The 20,395-nt window shown below is 32.7% G+C and overlaps 1 protein-coding gene across 14 annotated transcripts in view; it reads right to left on the bottom strand.

Moving 5' to 3' along the window:
- The window catches only part of ZNF280D (zinc finger protein 280D), a 293,092-nt gene that overhangs the window by 74,638 nt on the left and 198,059 nt on the right, over positions 1-20,395 (bottom strand). For 13 of the 14 annotated variants that reach the window (XR_012330131.1, XM_033851717.2, XM_033851716.2 and 10 more), the window contains 5 exons: positions 19,583-19,648; positions 19,343-19,482; positions 11,408-11,525; positions 6,219-6,389; positions 5,965-6,074 (listed from right to left, as the gene is read on the bottom strand). Coding sequence is in view for 13 of the 14 variants with exons in the window: in XM_033851717.2 (XP_033707608.1) it covers positions 5,965-6,074; positions 6,219-6,389; positions 11,408-11,525; positions 19,343-19,482; positions 19,583-19,648 (605 nt within the window). In the remaining variant the exon portion in view is untranslated. The remainder of the gene's footprint in view (positions 1-5,964; positions 6,075-6,218; positions 6,390-11,407; positions 11,526-19,342; positions 19,483-19,582; positions 19,649-20,395) is intronic. The other variant, XM_073801053.1, reaches the window with a different exon arrangement.

Below are 20,395 nucleotides of genomic sequence, written 5' to 3' on the forward strand. Positions count from 1 at the left end.
TAGAAAAATGATTTAATATATGTCTTACTACAAATGATGTGTATCAGTAACATCATTTTGATAGACAAAATTCCTCATCTTGGGCTTCCCTGGTGGCGCAGTGGTTGAGAGTCTGCCTGCCGATGTAGGGGACATGGGTTTGTGCCCCGGTCCCGGAAGATCCCACATGCCGCGGAGCGGCTGGGCCCGTGAGCCATGGCCGCTGAGCCTGCGCGGCCCGAGCCTGTGCTCCGCAACGGGAGAGGCCACAACAGTGAAAGGCCCGCGTACCGCAAAAAAAAAAAAAAAAAAAAAAAAATTCTTCATCTTATCTGCAGTTTTACTATAGGGATGATCTCAAACATCAATTGGAAAAAATTATAATGCACAAAATGACGTAATACAGAATAGTCTCACTAATTAGAAATGTGGAAAATCTTATATACTCAAACATTAAATCTGGCTTTCAGACTGTATGAGTTACTGAGTCATATTTGAGAATTGATTCTCTTCTGAAATCTATAAAATAATCTATGTAATCTACAGTAGAGTGTGCTGCAAGGTTTATATTCTCCAGAAATGTCTAATTTAGTACATCTATAAACGTTTGTTACCCTAAATACTCATAAATGCATTATAGACGATAAATTGTTTGCTGTTCTTCCAGTTTCTTTTTTGTTCTACAGAAAAGATAGGACCAGATTTTAAAAATAAACATGCAAATCTCATTCACAATATCCTTTAAACAATGTTTCATATTCCTATAAAATAGCTGAATGATAAACCACTGACAACCAAGAATGGATGAGGTACACTGAAGAAGGTTGGGGGATTTAGTAATTGAGAAGACAGTATCTTACAGAAAATATCCAAAAGGCAAGAAAGTAAGTTAAGAAATGAGAACTAGGCTTAGATTTAAAGTTTTATGGTAAGACAGAACAAGTGATGGATGGCACGGCTGAGCTATGGCCCAACACTAACTGGTCACCTTTTATTCAGCCCTAGTACCCTTTTGGTTCTAGCCCTTCACTGTAACCCCAGGTTCATCCCTCATTTCCTGGGTTAGTCATTCTGCAAATATTAAACACTTTAATGCCATATACTATAATTTGACAAACAGTAGATAACATCTAAACACCATTCTAATCTTTACTCCTCCCAATAGATATACCATGTTCTGTTGCTTTGTTAGTACCTAAAAATTTAGATGGGATTTCCAGAGCAAAGAAGGGGTACCATTTTTAAATAGTAAAAAAAACCTTCCCATATGGTCATCCTACATAAGTCAACATTTTTCCCTTCTCCTTGTGAGATACATCCAAAAAACCACAACAACCAAATTCCAAAAATTTAATTTTCATTAAAACTCAAAGTCAGAATCCACAGACTCCACAACATATGAAAGCACTACCAAAAGCAGCCAGATCAGGCAGAAGACAGGCAGCTGGAAGCCGACCAGAGAAGTCAAAAGAACTCAATGTTAACAGACCTTAGAAAGTGTCAGGAAAACATATATTCTAAGGTGAAATACACATCATGAAGTGCAAATCTATGTTCTTTGTTTGCAAAACCAAGTGTAGGAGCTGGAGCAAGAAGGATGGCAGAAATTCCTCAAACCTCATTCAGTACAGAGAAACAGAAAAGGAATGCTACATATAAAATCAGACACACAAGTTACACTTACAGGAAGAAGTTGTATAAACCAGCTAATAGGCTGTGAGATTATCCTGGCAACTTATGCTTCCCAAAAGGAGCTTTGTACAAAACAACTAACCCAAGAAAATCTAACTTGTTCAATATGATAGGAACTTACATCTAAACATAAATACTTTAAGATAAACTGAGGAAGTGTAAAATTCTAACAAAAACACCTTAGAGCAGATGCAGATGAAAATAGGGGCCAAAATTTTTGCCATAAATTTAAAAAAACTTAATGAAGCAACTGTGTCTATTCGGAAAACCAAAAAGCAAGAAGAGATGGCAAGACATAAAGAGTGGCAAAATCAAGAGTAAAAGTAGAGAAAAAAAATAAAACCAGATAGCTAAACACAAATTAGAAAAGTACACAGGTGAACAGATGTTGGAAAATAAAATAAATTAGAAAAACTTAGTAAATTAAAAGAAAGAGGGAAGGGGAGGGGAGAGGAGAGGAGAGAAGAAGGAAGAGAGAAAGAATTAAAAGGATTAGGAAGAAAATCACAAATATGCCAAAGGACATTGAACAAATGAACAAATGAGTACTGGACAACACCCAGCCCCCCAAATAACAAAACAAGTGTATGGAATTTAAAGATACAAATCAAGAAAACTGCACTAAAATAAAGGAAGACACAAATTTACAAGCTGAAAGAACATGCTGTATGTCAGAGAAGATTGATCCAAAATTCTCAACACGAAGTCACTGTAGAATTATCAGTCTTTCAAAATAAAGAATCCTCTGGACAGCCAGGCAAAAAGAGCAAATCATTTATAAAGGGCAAAATAATTCAAACTTATCCCAAATTCTTAACAACAACATTAGATATTGTAAAACAAAAGCAACATTAGATATTGTAAACATTAGATATTGTAAAACAAAAGCAACACCAGATGTAAAGTGGGATCCAACTTTATATCTGGCCAAACTGTCTTTCATGAATGGACTATAGTCAAACTGTTTTGAACATGAAAGAACTCAAAGAATACTGTTCTCAGGCCCTTCCTCAGGAAATTACTATGGGATGAACTTTAGTCAAACAAGAGATAACCAAAGGAACCATAACAAAAAGACTGGTGATGAGCACTGAATATATTTACTGTGGAAAAGGATTAAAACAAATATGGACATAAGGTTAAGAAAACTGAATGAAAATGTCATATGCCCTGACAATGGAAAAATGATACAACCAACAAATAAAAACTAAAAGGAGGTAAAAGGACAATAAGTATGAGGTAAAGAGAGTTCATAGATTGCTTTACATATGGTAGCAGTATATCAAGGAATATAATTTAGAGCTACCAAATAAAGAAGTGCAGGTATGAGCATTTTCAATAGTACAAAGAAATAGTACACTCAAAGATAATATTGACTAAAATCAGTAGGAGAGGAGAAGGTAAGGATGGGGTTAAGAATAGGAAATTTAATGCTACTTTAATCAATTTTAATAGCAGAGAATAGCCAAAGGAATAGAAGACTACTGGAATTATATTAACATTAAAATTAGAAGGATAAAAAGGAAAACAAAAATACAACTTCCCTAAAAACCCAAATTACATACATGTAAAGCAACAACATAGTAAAAGAAAGAAAGAGAGAGAGAGAGAGAGAGGAAGAAAAGAGTTAGCAAAAAATTGTGACAGAACCAAGATCAAATAAACCTATCACATCTATGAAAATAAGTAAATTTAACTCAACTACTGAAACAAAAAAGATTTTCATTATAGGATCACAACTTTCTGCTTAAAGCAAGAGGCATACTTAAAACAAAGCCACTCAAAAGGGTTGAAAATAAAAGGATAAACAAAGAATACACTAGGCAAATAGAAACCAGAAGAAAACAAGGGGTGAGCCTAAAAGTCATTAAACTTTAAAACAAAAAAGGACATTTTATAAAAATGCTAAAGGATGCATTCACAATACAGTTATAAAAGAGATTCATCTGTATCACAAATAATAGCAACAATCTTAAAACAGAATTGCAATAAAGCAAAAAAATATATTGGTGGTGAAAGATGTGGATTGAGATGTGGTATTTCTCAATCCATGACAGAGCAAGTAAACAAAAAAATAAGTTATAGAAATCTAAATAATGTAATTAATAAGCTAGATCTGGTTGATAAATATCAAATTCCCTAAAAAGAAATAATGTACCTATCTTCAAGTTAAATAGCCCATACACTTGTCAAAAGGGGAATAATAATAAGTATTTGGGAGAACTTGAGCTTTTTACCATTAAGTTTGAATACCAGTTATGCCAATTAACTGGCTATAAAACAATGAGAAAAATGTCTATCTCAAAGAATTTTCTAAGGATTAAATGAAATATGTATTTAAAGCTTAGTAGTCTCACATGGTCTCAGGTAAGTATATTGTTGTTATTACTGTAGCATATTTGAATTATGTTTTAGGTATTCTTCATTGAAAGAAAACATTATTTCTGTGGTACAGTCATCTACTTATCTAAAATAAAAGCAAAAAAATCATTTACAAATAATATAAAAATCTTATTTTTTTCAAAATAGAAATTATTATTGTAAATTATAATTTATGTATAAAATGCATAATCTAGAACATAAAGTCTCCATAATTTTATACTTCCCTGTCTGAGATCTGGTGACTATTCTCTAAGATGTCTTTATGATATAAAGGAATATAATAAGTTATTCATAATACATTCAACTTAGTTCAATAATATGTCTTAGAGCTATCTTCCCATATCATCATTCTAGAGATTCCATCCTTTTTAAAAATGCTGAATAGTGTTTTATTATATGAATATTATATGAAGTTGTGATTGTTTCTAATATGAGTAATCACAAACAAGGCTATAATATGTTTTGGAAGTAAAGCTACCTTTTGGAAAATGATTGCCAGTCTCACCAGGTACAGTATATATAATGTGCTACAGCTTGTACACTGTACAAGCTGTAGAAAAGAAAAGCACTTGTGTTCACCTGTTTATGCAGAAAGAAGACCAGGCAGGATAGAAAACAAACTAATAAAAATTATTTTCTTTGAGAGTCATACTGGGAACCAGGTAAATAAGCGACAGGGATAAGAGTTTTTACTTGTATGCCTTTGTAAACTTTTCAATTTTGAATCATATGACTATTACCTATTCAAATAACTAAAGATAACTAAAGAATTTAACCCTTTCTTTTTTCCCTATGTCCAAAATGCAAAACATGAAAAAACATCAGGTTATCTCATCAAAATATTACATAAATAGGAAAACTGAAAGCACTTGTACAGGTTAATTCTCATATAAGAACAAACCACAAAGTGCAATTATCAGGGAGTACATACTGCGAGCTAGAAGTAGTCACAGACCAAATAGTTTTGTATTTAAATAAAGAGACTATATTTAAAATAAAAAAGTTCCTTTATTTTTTTCTCCTTTTTTTGTAAAATACTGAATTTCAAAAAAGATTTGTCAATCCCTGAAACAGTGAGCAATCCCTGAAACTTTTCCTTAGATATTTCTTTACCATTGCATCCTTCTCCTTCCTTCTTTTCTCCATATGATCTACACTGCCTTTTTTCTTGTGTCTTTCCCCCTTCCTTGCATTTATACTGGGCACAGAAGAGGAATACAGGCTATTTTTCCATAGACACAGCAGGGTACTGTAATATCTACCAAAATATTTTAAGTGAAGTGTTACCTAAACCTCCTATTTCATTTGTACTTTGAAAATTTCTTAAAATCTAATTTCAGGATCTTCTTATACCAATAAAAAGCTCAAATTAATTTATAACAATTACACAAACTATATTCTGGACTAAGTTAAAACAATTATTTCATATAAAATCCTCCATCATTTGGAGTTTATGCCTGAGTGCTGAAATTAAAGTAAAACTAAGATTTTCATTGTGTAACATGATATGCACATGTTAGTATGAACAAAAAAGATAACTAAAGGAACTGTTAACTTATATGAAATATTAAACACATAATAAAATGCCTATTTTTAAGAAGTTTCAAGTATGCATAAGCTAGTAAATAAGATATTCTGAACAATGCATTATTTTCATTTAAAATTAGAATACAATAAGCAGACATTATAATGTATATGAACAATTTTTTAAATTTGATGATTCAGAAGAAATTTTAAAATCTTATATAAAGACAATCGTTATGAATATAAACTTTTACCTAACATATGTAAATACCAATATGAGAATATTTCTTAACTAAATATCTGAACAAATCATTATTTACTGCAAATCAATCAATATTTTTAGGGATTTGCAAACCTTTTTAAAATTAAATTTTGAAAAAGTTTTACCTTCATGTGATTTTTCAAAGGATCCAAAAGATTGAAATGAATATTGCACTTTGGACAAGCTCTCGGAAAAGGTGTTCCATTTTTAGATTGATTTGATGAGATATTTGTACCTAAAATAAATTCAAAATATATATGATTCAAAATTCATCACTTTTTAACCTTCAATAACCATTATTGATAGTCTGTATTACAATTTCTATAATTCATATATAAATACTATAATTTCTTTTTTATATGCTACATTTCATATTTACCTTTTGATGGCATAGCCTGGGGAGATGTCACTGAAAGAGATTTAACTGAAGAAAATACAGTTGAGGAATTTGTTCCAGAAACACCTTCACTGGGTTTAGACTTTTTTGGATTAACACTGTTTACTTCAGAAGTAGAAGGACGTTTTGATAAAAATGAACTTTCATTCATACCTATAATGATTTAAATAGTGAGAAAATATTTTTAAAGACTTTAGAACATTGTTTACAACTAAGTAAAAATACTTTGGAGTGAAATTAAATGTAATATAATTGAATTATCACATCATACAAATAACAATAAATAATGACAAAAATTGATGTGATCAAAAGTTAGGGGATATAAAGAAACTGTATAAGTATCTATTATATACTATATATATTCAAATTATTCATAAAATACCTTTCTATGTAAGGCAATACTAAATATAACTTCAAATAAAGAAATATATAAACAGCTATTATGAAAGAAGGCAGAGCAAGCAAAAACAAAAAAAAAGTTAAAGCACAAAGAATATGCCAGGGTTCCCACAAATGAATTAACTTTAGATGCTTAAGTGCGTGAGTTTGTTTAAAAAAAAAAAAACCCAAAATTTACAGAGACACTTTAGAAGCTTTTTATTTAATGACTTAAAATGTCTAATGAAAAGTTAGCTTTGTCCACCTAACTAAGAGGTGGTCTACTGATGGCTTTAGGTTATATTACCCATTTATTCCTACATACAAAGTGGAAACTACTAATCTTGAATGATAAAACCTCATTCATTCATGTGAAAGGGTTCATAATAGAAAGAGTTAGTATTATACTATGGTTTTCAAATTATCTTCCCCAGAGCTTAATGGGCTCCTCTTAGGGAATACCCTGGGTGTGTTTGACAGAGAAACTCTGCTTTTATATTTTACTTATTAGACTTTTGCATAAAATTTTGTTTTTACAGGAATTTCATTCCTAAATGAAGTCTTACTTTGAAAACTATAACCTTTTTGCTAACGGATTTTAGCCTTATTCAGAGCATTAGCAAGGGAAATGGGGATATTTAGGCTATAACTAGGCTGGGTAACAAGGATTTTAAAACTGCACATCATATTCTAATGCTCCCAACTGTACACTAAAAGTAGAAGCAGTAAATACACTAGAAATATTCCAGGCTTTTAAACCAGACAGGATAAGTTCAAATCCAGGCTCTGTCACTGATAGCTATGTATTCTTGGCTTATTTAATTAACTTCCCTGAGCCTCAGTTTGTTCTTTTATAAAGTAAGAGTTATAATACCTTATTTTACACAGTGCTTTTTTTTTAACATCTTTATTGGAGTATAATTGCTTTACAATGGTGTGTTTCTGTTTTACAACAAAATGAATCAGTTATATATATACATATGTTCCCATATCTCCTCCCTCTTTCGTCTCCCTCCCTCCCACCCCTCCAGGCGGTCACAAAGCACCAAGCTGATCTCCCTGTGCTATGCGGCTGCTTCCCACTAGCTATCTACCTTACGTTTGGTAGTGTATATATGTCCATGCCTCTCTCTCGCTTTGTCACAGCTTACCCTTCCCCCTCCCCATATCCTCAAGTCCATTCTCTAGTAGGTCTGTGTCTTTAACACAGGGCTTTTAAGATCAAATAAGATACTGTATTTAAAACACCGAATACAATATTTGGTACAAAGAAGGCAATCAATAATAAATGAAAGCTATTATCATTACTAAAAAAATTTCATAACTGACTTTTAAAAGCAACCAACACAACATCTAGTACATAGAAAGCATTCAATAATAAAAAACAGCTATTATCTTTACTAATATTTTATATCTTAACTTACTTCAGAGGGGAAAAAATTATTGTAATAGATTCACCTGTCTGCTTTTTAATAAGGAGAAATATGCCCAGAAAATAAGAGTATTACAATAGTTGGCTCCTCTGTTTCATCCTTTGAGATAACATAAAAATGATTTTTTTTTTCCTATCTTCAAAGCATGTGATTACTGACGGCTATGGCTATACTATGGGAACGCAGGAAACATTCTGTGTAATCACAGTAGCATTCTTGTGAGATGCTGAGGTTACCTGAAAAGCTAATGAGTGCTGGTATTTTGGATTAATATTCTGATTATATAACAGCCTAGATAGTACATCGGACTTTTATTATAAGTATTTTTTAACATAAGAAATAAAATTACTCTGAATTTAAGAGTTTTAAATTCTGACCCTTTAACATCTCTATTGCCTTTGGCTTGTATTGTTTCCCACACTCAACACCTCTATCTCGGCCAGTAAAAATCCTATTCTCATTCAAGATCAAACTCAAACCCAGTTCTCTCCAAATATCCATGATCACTTGACCTTGATCAGTTAATGCTATTGAACATATTGCACCTGTTACCATTCATAACAAATATTTGTTGTAGAGTCCTTTAAAGCTTATAATGCATTTCACGTTTTATTTATCTTATTTGGGCTTCAGAAAGCCCTAACTGAAATAGAGCAAGAATTAAAATTATATCTACAAATGGCTGATTGAAGGTCTGGAGAATGAATGCATTAAATAAGAAAAATAAAATCTCCATTTTAATAGTATGAGAAAACTGAAGCGTAAAGACATGCTAAAGGCTACAAAAATCTTAAGAATAGCAGTTCAAATCTACAGGCTAAAGTCTCTCTGCAGAAAAAAACTTAGAAGGAGAGCAGGAGTCATTGTTCTTAGCCCCAAGAAGTTTCAAGAACTCAGACTTTTTCTATAAATAAAGTTCATGTGTTTTGTAAAACCAGACTTAAGACAATTATTTTTTCTCCTTGTTTCTTTTGGTTCTTACCTATTTTACTAACTAGTTTTTTACAAATTTGTAGGTGATACCCAAAGAAGTGAATATCACCTAAATATTATCTAAATGGAAAAACATTTTAGGTACTGATATTACTATTTAAAAAATCAGGAAGCATTTGGTAATTTTTCCACACTAATTTATTAGTGAAAAATCTAAAAATTCCCCCAAATCTCAATTTAGTCAAATATCTGAAATATATCAAAATTGCTAGTATACAAAGCATAACTGCCTATACAAGGAATTTTCAATTAGATAAAATTCTTTCATAACACACTAATTTATTTTTGGTTAATGAAGAACTTTGTTAATAGTATATAATAAAAGTAACTTCTTCAATAGGGAAATTTCATTACTCCTTCAATAGGCATTTACTGAGTAATGACTACAGACAAATTTAGTGCAGCCACTTTATAAGAGCACTCTGTAATCATATTTTATACCTAAATCATTTATTGAATAGAAACACACTAACCTAATTGAGAATTTAACTATAACCATACACTTTTCCATACTAGTGGTCATAGAACATAATAAATATTCCTTTTAACAGAGTATTTAGGATATCAGAGGACTTCTCTAACTTATAGATATTATTTTAAGATTTTTCTCAAAAACAGAAATATAGATCAATGGAACAGGATAGAAAGCCCAGAACTAAACCCACGCACCTATTGTCAATTAATCTATGACAAAGGAGGCAAGAATATACAATGGAGAAAAGACAGACTCTTCAATAAGCGGTGCTGGGAAAACCAGACAGCTACATGTAAAAGAATGAAATTAGAACATTCTCTAACATCACACAGAAAAATAAACTCAAAATGGATCAAAGATCTAAATGTAAGGCCAGACACTATAAAACTCTTAGAGGAAAACAGGAAGAACACTCTTTGACATAAATTGCAGCAATATTTTTTTTGATCCACCTCCTAGAGTAATGAAAATAAAAACCGAAACAATGGGACCTAATTAAATTTGAAACGTTCTGCACAGCAAAGGAAACCATAAACAAAATGAAAAGACAACCCACAGAATGGGAGAAAATATTTGCAAACTAAGCAACGAACAAGGGATTAATTGCCAAAATATACAAACAACTCACGCAGCCCTATGTCAAAAAAACCAAACAACCCAATCAAAAAATGGGCAGAAGATCTAAATAGACATTTCTCCAAAGAAGACATACAGATGGCTAAAAAGCACATGAAAAGATCCTCAACATCACTAATAATCAGAGAAATGCAAATCAAAACTACAATGAGGTATCACCCACACCGGTCAGAATGGCCATCATCAAAAAGTTTACAAACAATGAACACTGGAGAGGGTGTGGAGAAAAGGGAAGACTCCTACACTGTTGATGGGACTGTAAATTGGTATAACCATTATGGAGAACAGTATGGAGGTTCCTTAAAAAAATAAAAAAAGAGTTACCATATGATCCAGCAATCCCACTCCTAGGCATATATCCGGAGAAAACCATACTTCGAAAAGATACATGCACCCCAATGTTCACTGCAGCTCTATTTACAATAGCCAAGACATGAAAGCAACCTAAATGTCCATCAACAGAGGAATGGATAAAGAAGATGTGGTACATATATACGATGGAATATTACTCAGCCATAAAAAGAACGAAATAATGCCATTTGCAGCAACATGGATGGACCTAGAGATTATCATACTAAGTGAAGTAAGTCAGACAAAAACAAATATCATATGATATCATTCATATGTGGAATCTAATTTTAAAAAATGATACAAATGAACTTATTTACAAAACAGAAACAGACTTACAGATATCAAAAACAAACTTATGGTTACCAAAAGGGAAACGTGGTGGGGAGGGATAAATCAGGATCTTGGGATGAACATACACACACTATTATATATCAGATAGATAACCAAAAAGGACCTACTGTATAGCACAGGGAACTCTACTCAGTATTCTGTGATAACCTATATGAGAAAAGAATCTAAAAAAGAATGAATATATGTATATGTATAACATCACTTTGTTGTACACCTGAAACTAACACAACATTGTAAATCAACTCTGCTCCAATAAAATTAAAATAAAAAAATAAAAATAAAGATTTCTTCAGGCCATGTTTAATGCCAAGTGCGAACAAGGTCAAAGTTGGTTAGCCTACTTAATTAACAGGAAGAAATAAAATATTCTATTAGTAAATAAGATTTCATTTAAAACTACCTAAAAAGGCATTCGAGAACTACTAGCGTCATTACACCTTACAATATGTGAAAAACTTAACTTGAAGGCATGGACTTCAAAACAGAAAGTCAATTCCATATGCATATTCATCAAGTTTCTTTTTCTAATTTTTTGAAAAAGTGCTGAAACCAACCTGCTATAGAAAGTGTTGGTCCTCCTTGGTAAAGTGGTAATCCTGTATCCTGGGTCAAGTCAAACAGTAACTCTGAAGAATTATTAGAAACAACTCGTGATGACTTCGTTATATAACCCTGTTAAAATATTTCAAAGGAAGAACATTACATATATTCAACATAATTATAATTATTTTGTTTCATAAGCTTTTATAAAGGTAAATTTAACTGTATGCCAATATTATAAGGATAACCTTTGATGACTCCATTACTAATAAGTTATAAAACACAAAAGCAATTATTACTATTATGCCAAAATTATCATCTACTAAAACTGAAAGCAAGCTATTACTTAGAGCTGGCTTGTTCCTGACTAGTCAATTAAAATGGGGGGAAAATTCTAGCCTGATTTTTTTTCAAGGTAAAAGAAACATACAAACCCATTTTAAATCAGTAAGACTGATATACTTCAGAGAGTCACTAAAAATGCAGGATTCCTATCAAAGAGCAAATAATAGAACTTACCAAAATCTTTGGGTAAAAGCAAGGAAAAAAATATGTAAATATTCTGACATACGTACAATTTTAGAAGCTTCTATACCTCTATAAACCCCACAGATAAAAATATCAGGGCAAACATACTGGGAATTAATCTGCAGTATGGTGCATCAGGGTTAAGGATGAACACATCACATGATATGAGTTTTGGGATCGTCTTTACTGGCAAAATTTATAAGCCAAGTCTAAGAAAGAAAACTAATGGGTCCCCCCTCTTCCCAGCACCCTACGGAAAGCCATGCTGGGCCAGGCAATCTCCCACCTCTTAGGGCAAATACAAAACTGCCAGGTCAGCAGAATGAACAAACAAGAAAGCTAGGCACACAGGGTTTAGAATGGAAGCTGTTTATAGGACTGATCTGGGACACCTGCTCCATTCCTGAAGTGCTTGGAGCTCAAGGAAAGTTTCAGACCTTCCATCAGGAGAAAGTGTGGTCCCAGTTAACAGGAAGATATCAAGAGTGAAAAGTATGAAATGAATCATAATATAGTCAAATATAAGACAGTATAAATTTATATGTTAGCACACACATATATTAATATAAATAATCATAAAATGTGGTCAATATAATTTAGGGATATATATGTATTCCAAAACTATTATATATTAAATATACTGATACACATACACAAAAATAGAACCCAATTCTATTTACAAAAGACCATCATTGTACAGAGTGAGCTCTCATTAGAGTGATTTTGGACCATTCTATGAGTCATAATATATAAAAAGCAAAAGCTCTAAGATTTAACAAGACTTAAAGATCAAAAGGGAAAAAGTCACTTTAAGAGAAAAATGGGCAAAGGGCATAAACTGAGGCACTTCAAAAGCAAAAAACAAATGACCAATACATACAAAAAACTTTTTTCCCAACTTACTAGTCAAAGAAATGCAAGTAAAGACAATGGCAATTACATAACACAAAATAATTGCCACTTCTCTTGAAAGTATCAAGGTCATAATAGACAAAGAGTAAGTAACTGTAGAAAAATATGAGGAGACTAAGAAGAAACAACAAACTGTTAAGGTGTGATCCTAAATAGGATGCTGGGAACGAAAAATGACATTAATGGAAAAACTGGTAAAATTCAAATAAGGTCTGCAATTTAGTTTTGATAAGTAAAATGTCAGCATTAGGGATATTGTATTATATTTCCTGTAAGTCTAAAATTCGTTTGAAATAAAATTAAAATTTATCAATTAAAAAATAATGATAACATATACTACTGGCAAAATAGAAGCTATATTTAGGTATAACTTTTCCACATGAAAATTGTGGCAGCAGCTATCACAGGCTTTATATTAGTTCACATCCTTTCATCCAACGATTCCACTTTAAAAATTTATAGTAAGGAAGTGAAACTGTTTATTGGAGAATTATTTTTAACAGCAAAAAATTAAAATCTTTATGTCCAACAATGGAAAAATGGTTAAATAAATTAAAAGATTACCATGCAACCACTAATATGTTTTTGAGAAATATCCAGTGACACATTCCTAGTAGAATGTTAGGTGAAAAAAGAGAAATACGCATCTGTGTATATAGTTTGGTTCTGACTGATATAATCTACACTGTTTGAAGGGGGGAAAAAATCAAAATACAGTATGTACACTTCTCTCTTTCTAAACTTTCCCAACAAAATACATATTATTTCAAAATACAAACAGGAAGGTTTTGCTTATTTTGTGCTTATAAATTAAGGGACAAATAAGTTTTAAGAATTTTGGTTTACTACTAACTTTTCTATTGACATCAGTTTGTCCATGGGAAGTTATAGAAACAAAATATGGGTGAAGGGAGTCAAAGTGAATAAGCTTCCAGTTATAAAATAAATAAATTATGGGGATGTGAAGTTCAGCATGGTGACTAAAGTTAATAATGCTGTACTGCATATGTGAAAGTTACTAAGAGAGATCTTAAAATGTCTCATCACAAGAAAAAAATTCTGTAACGACGTATGGTGACGGACTTTAACTAGACTTACTGTGGTGATCATTTCACAATATATACAAATATTGAATCATTATGCTGTACATCTGAAACAAATATGCTGTATGTCAACTACACCTCAATAAAAAATTTTTTCTTAATTTAAAAAGACATAAGCCTTCCTCACCACACCCTGCATGCATTGCAGATCTGTGCCTAAATAAATGATTGTTGCTGTTTTAAAAAAAAAAGAAGTTGTTATGGAAATGGGTATCGAAGTAACCCAAGCCACTCAAAGAATTTGAAGCCTAACAGACAGATATTTGCATTTGAGCCTTAACGTGCAACATTTAAAAAAAAAAAAATCTGTGATGCCATCTAACTTAATTGTAACCAAGCACAATCTTGCTTCAAGATATTTTCTTCAAATATTTACACTTAAAAAAATGGATAATATTCACCTACATTTTCTAAAACAGTTCTTTAACAGAAGTACAAAGTTAATACTGTTAAACACTTTCCTAGGAAATAACTCTGGCTAATGTAAGCACCACAGTTTCAGGGAGCAGGCACACATTATTCAACAATACCTGGTAGACTTCCTGAGTGGTGCAGTGGATGAGAATCCACCTGCCAATGCAGGGGACATGGGTTCGATCCCTGGTCTGGGAATACCCCACATGTTGGCGAAGCAACTAAGCCCATGAGCCACAACTACTGAGCCTGCGTGCTGCAATCACTGAAGCCTGTGTGCCTAGAGCCCGTGGCTCCACAACCAGAGAAGCCACCACAAGGAGAAGCCTGCGCACCGCAACAAAGAGTAGCCCCCACTCGCCACAACTACAGAACGCCTGTGCGCAGCAGGGAAGACCCAATGCAGCCAAAAATAAATTTTAAAAACAACAAAAAAAACAGTAACTGGTTAAAATAATTATCCAACATGGAATTTTTAAAGTCTCCTAAAACTGTTCAGAAAGATATCAAACACAACAGTAAGGGCAGAATGGGTGCTAGACAGGGATCCAGAAAATCCGCACATTTATTTAGCTACAAAACCTTGGGCAAGTCACTTCTGAACTTGAAGTTATTCACCCTTCACACCTAAAACACAAGCCACAGTCATATTTTAAATATACTTGCACTTCACGGTTCACTGCATGTATTAAATCAAGTAGTTGTCACAAAGACCTTATACCCCATTTTATAAGTAGGTAAACTAAGGTTAGGTGTGGTTATGCAAGGTTCCCAATACAGTCCCACTTATTATTGATGGAGCTGTAATTAGAAGTTGGGTCTAATTACAAAGCCTATGCCCTTAAGCTGTATCACACTGACTTTTTAAATGATAACAATATATCCCCACTACCTGAAACAGATTTGAAAGAGACACTGAAGTATAGAGATGTTACACATGAGAAAGTAAATATACACATATATACAAAACATGACATAAAATGAAAAACTATAATTAAAAGCAGTGGCTTCCAAAATTCACAGTAAATAATTTCCTTACATAGCGTCCTCAATTCATTCCAGAATATATGTCATTCTTATCTGTGCACATTAGAATCACCTCGAGAGCTTTTTAAAATGTATTACTTCCAAGACCCATCCACCCAGACCAACTGACAAAATTTCGCCTTTTAAAAACTCCCCAAGATCTGGAACTATCAATTGAGGTGTTTTGATTTAAAAACTATGCCCACAGAAGTAAAACATTTTGAGTTAGAAAAAGCTCTAGTTTCTAACTTTTATAACACCAAAGATATCACCCCTCATTTTATTTTTTTTCTCCCTGGGTCCAATGTTGGAAAGATTTTTATCTATCAAACTGAATTAAATAATAAAGTTTCTTTTTCCGGTTTTCTATCCTTCCAAATGCCAAACAGCTTACAATACGCATGAGAAACCTACCAAGTTAATTTGATTCCACTAATAACAAAGAATCTTTACATTTTGGGTAGCTTACCATCTTAGGATCCAAGATTGAGAATCAGCAGTCTGGGTAAAATTATCTCTCATTTTAGAAATGAAGAAAATGAGGCTCAGAGAGGTTTTGCCAATGCTTTAGTTAAGAACAAGGCAGAATCAGCATTCAAGTCTCTTGCTTCAATCTTAAGTTATTTAAACTACTAGTCCAGGGCTCATATCAATATTATTATTTCAAAATGCTAAAACTACAGAAAAGATTTGGGGGGGGCATGGTATTTGCCCAAAGATACTCTTATTTTTTATGATATGTGACCTCTTCAAAATATAAGTGGGGGCAGAGTTTATTTCGCCATAGATTTTTCTTTTCATGTAAATAAAATTAAATTTAATAAGTCTTCTATGAAAGATACACCTCAAATATCAATTTTTAGTGGTAACAAATATGTACATTACCTTACAGTAATATGATATAAAGTGAAGGAAAAATGGATTAGTCATACCAAAAATATCTGGATTCAATTCTGGTTTTGAAATTGAATATTTGCAAGAAAATTTATAGGTGCTTTGGTAGTTGTTTCACTTATTGTAAAAAGAACAAACATTTTAGGGGAAATTTACTATTTCTGTAAGGCCAATGCCAAATAGCTTATGAAGCATGAAAAAATCCACTGAGTTAATTCAATTCCAGTAGCAAAGAATCTTCACATTTTGGGTAACTTTTTGTTTTAGTACTCTAACTCCTTGGTTTCAGAACCCCTCTACACATTGAAAAATTACTGAGGACCCAAAAGAATTTTTATTTAGGTAGGTTATATCTACTGATATTTACCATATTAGAGATTAAAACAGAGAAATTTTAAAAATATTTATTAATTTCATTTTAAACAATAATAAATCCATTACAGATTAACATAAATAACATTTTGTAAAAAATGGCTTATCTAGCAAACACAAAAAATCAGTGAAAATAGTGGCACTGTTTTACATTTCTGCAAATCTCTTTAATGTCTAGATTAATCAAAAACTGCTATACTCTCATACCTGCTTTGGCTTTCATTCTGTTAAAATATGTTGTTTCGGTTGAAGAATATACAATACCAAAACTCAACAGTTGGTATTTTCTTTCTTTTTTTTTTTTTTTTTTTTGTGGTACACGGGCCTCTCACTGTTGTGGCCTCTCCCGTTGTGGACGCGCAGGCTCAGCGGCCATGGCTCACGGTCCCAGCCGCTCCGCGGCATGTGGGATCTTCCCGGACCGGGGCACGAACCCATGTCCCCTGCATCAGCAGGTGAACTCTCAACCACTGCGCCATCAGGGAAGCCAGACAGTTGGTATTCTCTTAAAGGTTTGTTGCAATGTGAAATCTCGCTCCTTATCACTGAGTTTTTTGAACTTTGTTACATTAAAATCTATTAGCCTTATCTTGCACTTTGAATGAATTTTATCCATGCATGATTTTATTACATCATACATTAGTTATTTAGAAAATATTGATTTCTTTGAATTACGCACATCTTCCAAACGTTGAAAAATTACACAATATCAAAAAATCATATTTATTAATACCGCCACCCACCAGAAAAGATTTTACGTACTGGGAAGCTGTCAAGATCATGATGGCAGGTTCAAGTTGTTCAAAATTCTAACTTTGCTTAATAGCTCAAATTTCATCGGTGGCAAGAAATACCACCAGTTGTTTTCCTTGAAGTGGCAGGTGCACTTTGTTCAATTTTGAGGAACTGTCTACCAAACAGCAAAGACTGAAAAACTCATGTGTGGCAGACTTTAAAGTAGCTTCCATGATCCCCACGCCCTGGTATTCATGTCCTGTGTGATTCCCTCTCTTGGAGTGTGTGCAAGACACGTGACTTGTTTCTGACAGAATATAGCAAAAGTGACAGAATGTACATGATTTTTTGTATGTGATTACATTACATAAGGCTGTAATGCCATCCTGCTAAGGATTCTCTCTTCCTTGTGTACTTTGAGGAAGTAAGAAGCCATGTTGGAAAGACCCACCTGGCAAGGAGCCAGCCAAAAGCCACTAAAATTCTGAGACTCTCAATCTGACAACCCTTAAGGAACCGAATGGTACCAATAAGCATGAGAACTTGGAAGCAGATACTTCCTGAGTTGAGCTTCAGATGAGACTGCAAGCTCAGAGCCCACACCCTGAATGAAGCCTTGAGGGACTATGAAGATATGACCTGACTCCTGACCCACAAAATCTGTGAGATAATAAAAGTAGGTGTTTTTAAACCATTAAGTTAATAGTAGTATAAACCATGGTTTGTCAGTCATCCTTTCAAGTTAAAAATGGTCTTCTGGGTAGTTTAGCTCACAATTTAATCACACTAGTGCTTTTCCTCAAGATAATCATCACACCTCAGACACAGTAATACTTTATGCACACCACCCATTTCATCACACAAAATATTTTAAAAGACACATGTATTCAAGGGTAGAGAGTTAATAAAATTAATAACGTTTTAATTCTTCATCAAGGGAACGGAGTATGACTGGAATAATTTTTATTGTGAGTGCAGGGTGGTGACTAATACAAAAACTACTATTCATACTAAGGAACCAGCAGTTTACCCACCACTGCTTTTGCATCATCAGTGCAAATGTCAACACAGTGAAAAAAGCAAATAGTGTCTTTGTGTTATTGTGACAATACTGTTGATCCAAAACCTATAAAAGAGTCTTACAGGAACCCCAGGGGACTGAAGACTACACTTTGAAAACTTTCACACTAAGGCAATGCTTCCATTTTTTTTAGAAGTATACATTTACGTACAATACACATGCATGTATATACAAATACAAATAAACTACGGATTAGTCTGGATTGAAATCCCAGATCTATCATTTGCCAGCTGTGTGACCCTGAGTGAATTATTTAAATTATTAAATTTAATATTTAATTATTTAAATTCACTGTGAGCCTCAGTTTCCTCAACTATAAAACAGAGAAAAATAATAGTGCCTACTTCATAGGAACATTTAAGAATTAAATGAGATTAATTCATGTACAGCATTTAGCACAAAGCCTTGCACATATTAACAACTCAATAAATATTAACTATTAGTTTTTGTTAAGAGTTATTTAAACTAACTAAACTATGACGGGATGTTTTCAGAATAAAAAGCTCCAGTAGCCTCTTAGCAATTTTCCCAATTAAGAACTAAGAACATTTGGCCCAATTTACAATCTGAAATAGTTTGCCATTATGCAATATTCATTACTAATTATACTTTTATTCATGTTTTGATAGCACAGTTTTCAATACTGTACCTATTTAATTTAAGCATATTACCTAATTTAAAAACAGGCTGAGTAGTTTGTTACTGCAATTATTATTTGGGTACCAGTTGAGCTATCATAGAGAAGGTGACATTTTCTGATGCTGATTATGATTCCATTAGATGATTACCCATGGTAGTACAGAATTTTAACTAGGCATTGTTGATACTGATAAATAATATCCAATGTATCCCTCAGCTGGCTGTGTAGTTTCAGAAACACTTACAGGTTTAGACAAAGGCTGAACAATAACAGAACTATCTGAAGATCTAGATTCAGGATGAAAATTTACTGGCGAGGCAGGCACTGGATTTGATGTTGGGTTCGTGTAGTGTTGACTTGTAGGCTTGAATGCAGCAGTAATACCTGTATTTTAAAATTATACAACACATTGAATATATTTCTATATAATCAATGATGTCAAAATACTTCACTTTAAAACAAAAATAGTACAATAATACTGTACCTCGGCTGAGTGCACCATTCTTTATTCCCCTTGAATATGAGCTGGGGTTTACTCTATTCAAAATATCTATAAAAGATTACATTTATTTTAAAATTCATTGTTTGAATGATATATATATATTAAGATAATAGAAATCATACACTGAAAACAAACAGATTCTTAGAAGGAGAATACAAGTTAACGCTGACTTATGAATATAGTTAATTTTAAACGTATATATCTTTATCTACTAAAGAAATAAGATTATGCATCTTAATTATCTTATAAAATAAGAACAATCTTTCTAACTGTAACTCAAAATCCAAAAGCCAGAAGTTAAAGATTGATAAATATGACTACATAAAAGTCAAACCTTCTGCATGGCAAAGAAATAGTCATATAATTGGCAAAAAATTTCTAAAAATATATTCATATACAACTATAATTGAAGTATATATCTTTCTTTGAGTGATGAAAGGGCTATACATACACTCAAGTTCCTATTACTCAAAATCAAACCCTGTCTAACATCCATATCCAATTCACACCCTTATAAGCCCTGAAGTATCATTATAAGGGATCTCACTGGATTATCTGCACCGTTACTGAGTCCTAAAGGGAAACTATCAGAGAATACAGACTGCAGTGAACACACAGTTTACCAGAATATCTTACAACTTAAGGGGCTTCAAATTTATCACTATACCAGAAGTCAGAGCATAATATGACTTTCAGGATCAGTTTAAAGTTCCTAATTGCAGTTTAAAGTTCCTAATTACAGGTTTTTCAGTAATCAAACTAAAATTTAGAAGAGTAAGGATTGCCTGAAATTGT

This window comes from Tursiops truncatus, chromosome 2 (genome assembly GCF_011762595.2).
Source record: "Tursiops truncatus isolate mTurTru1 chromosome 2, mTurTru1.mat.Y, whole genome shotgun sequence".
Classification (NCBI taxonomy): domain Eukaryota; kingdom Metazoa; phylum Chordata; class Mammalia; order Artiodactyla; family Delphinidae; genus Tursiops; species Tursiops truncatus.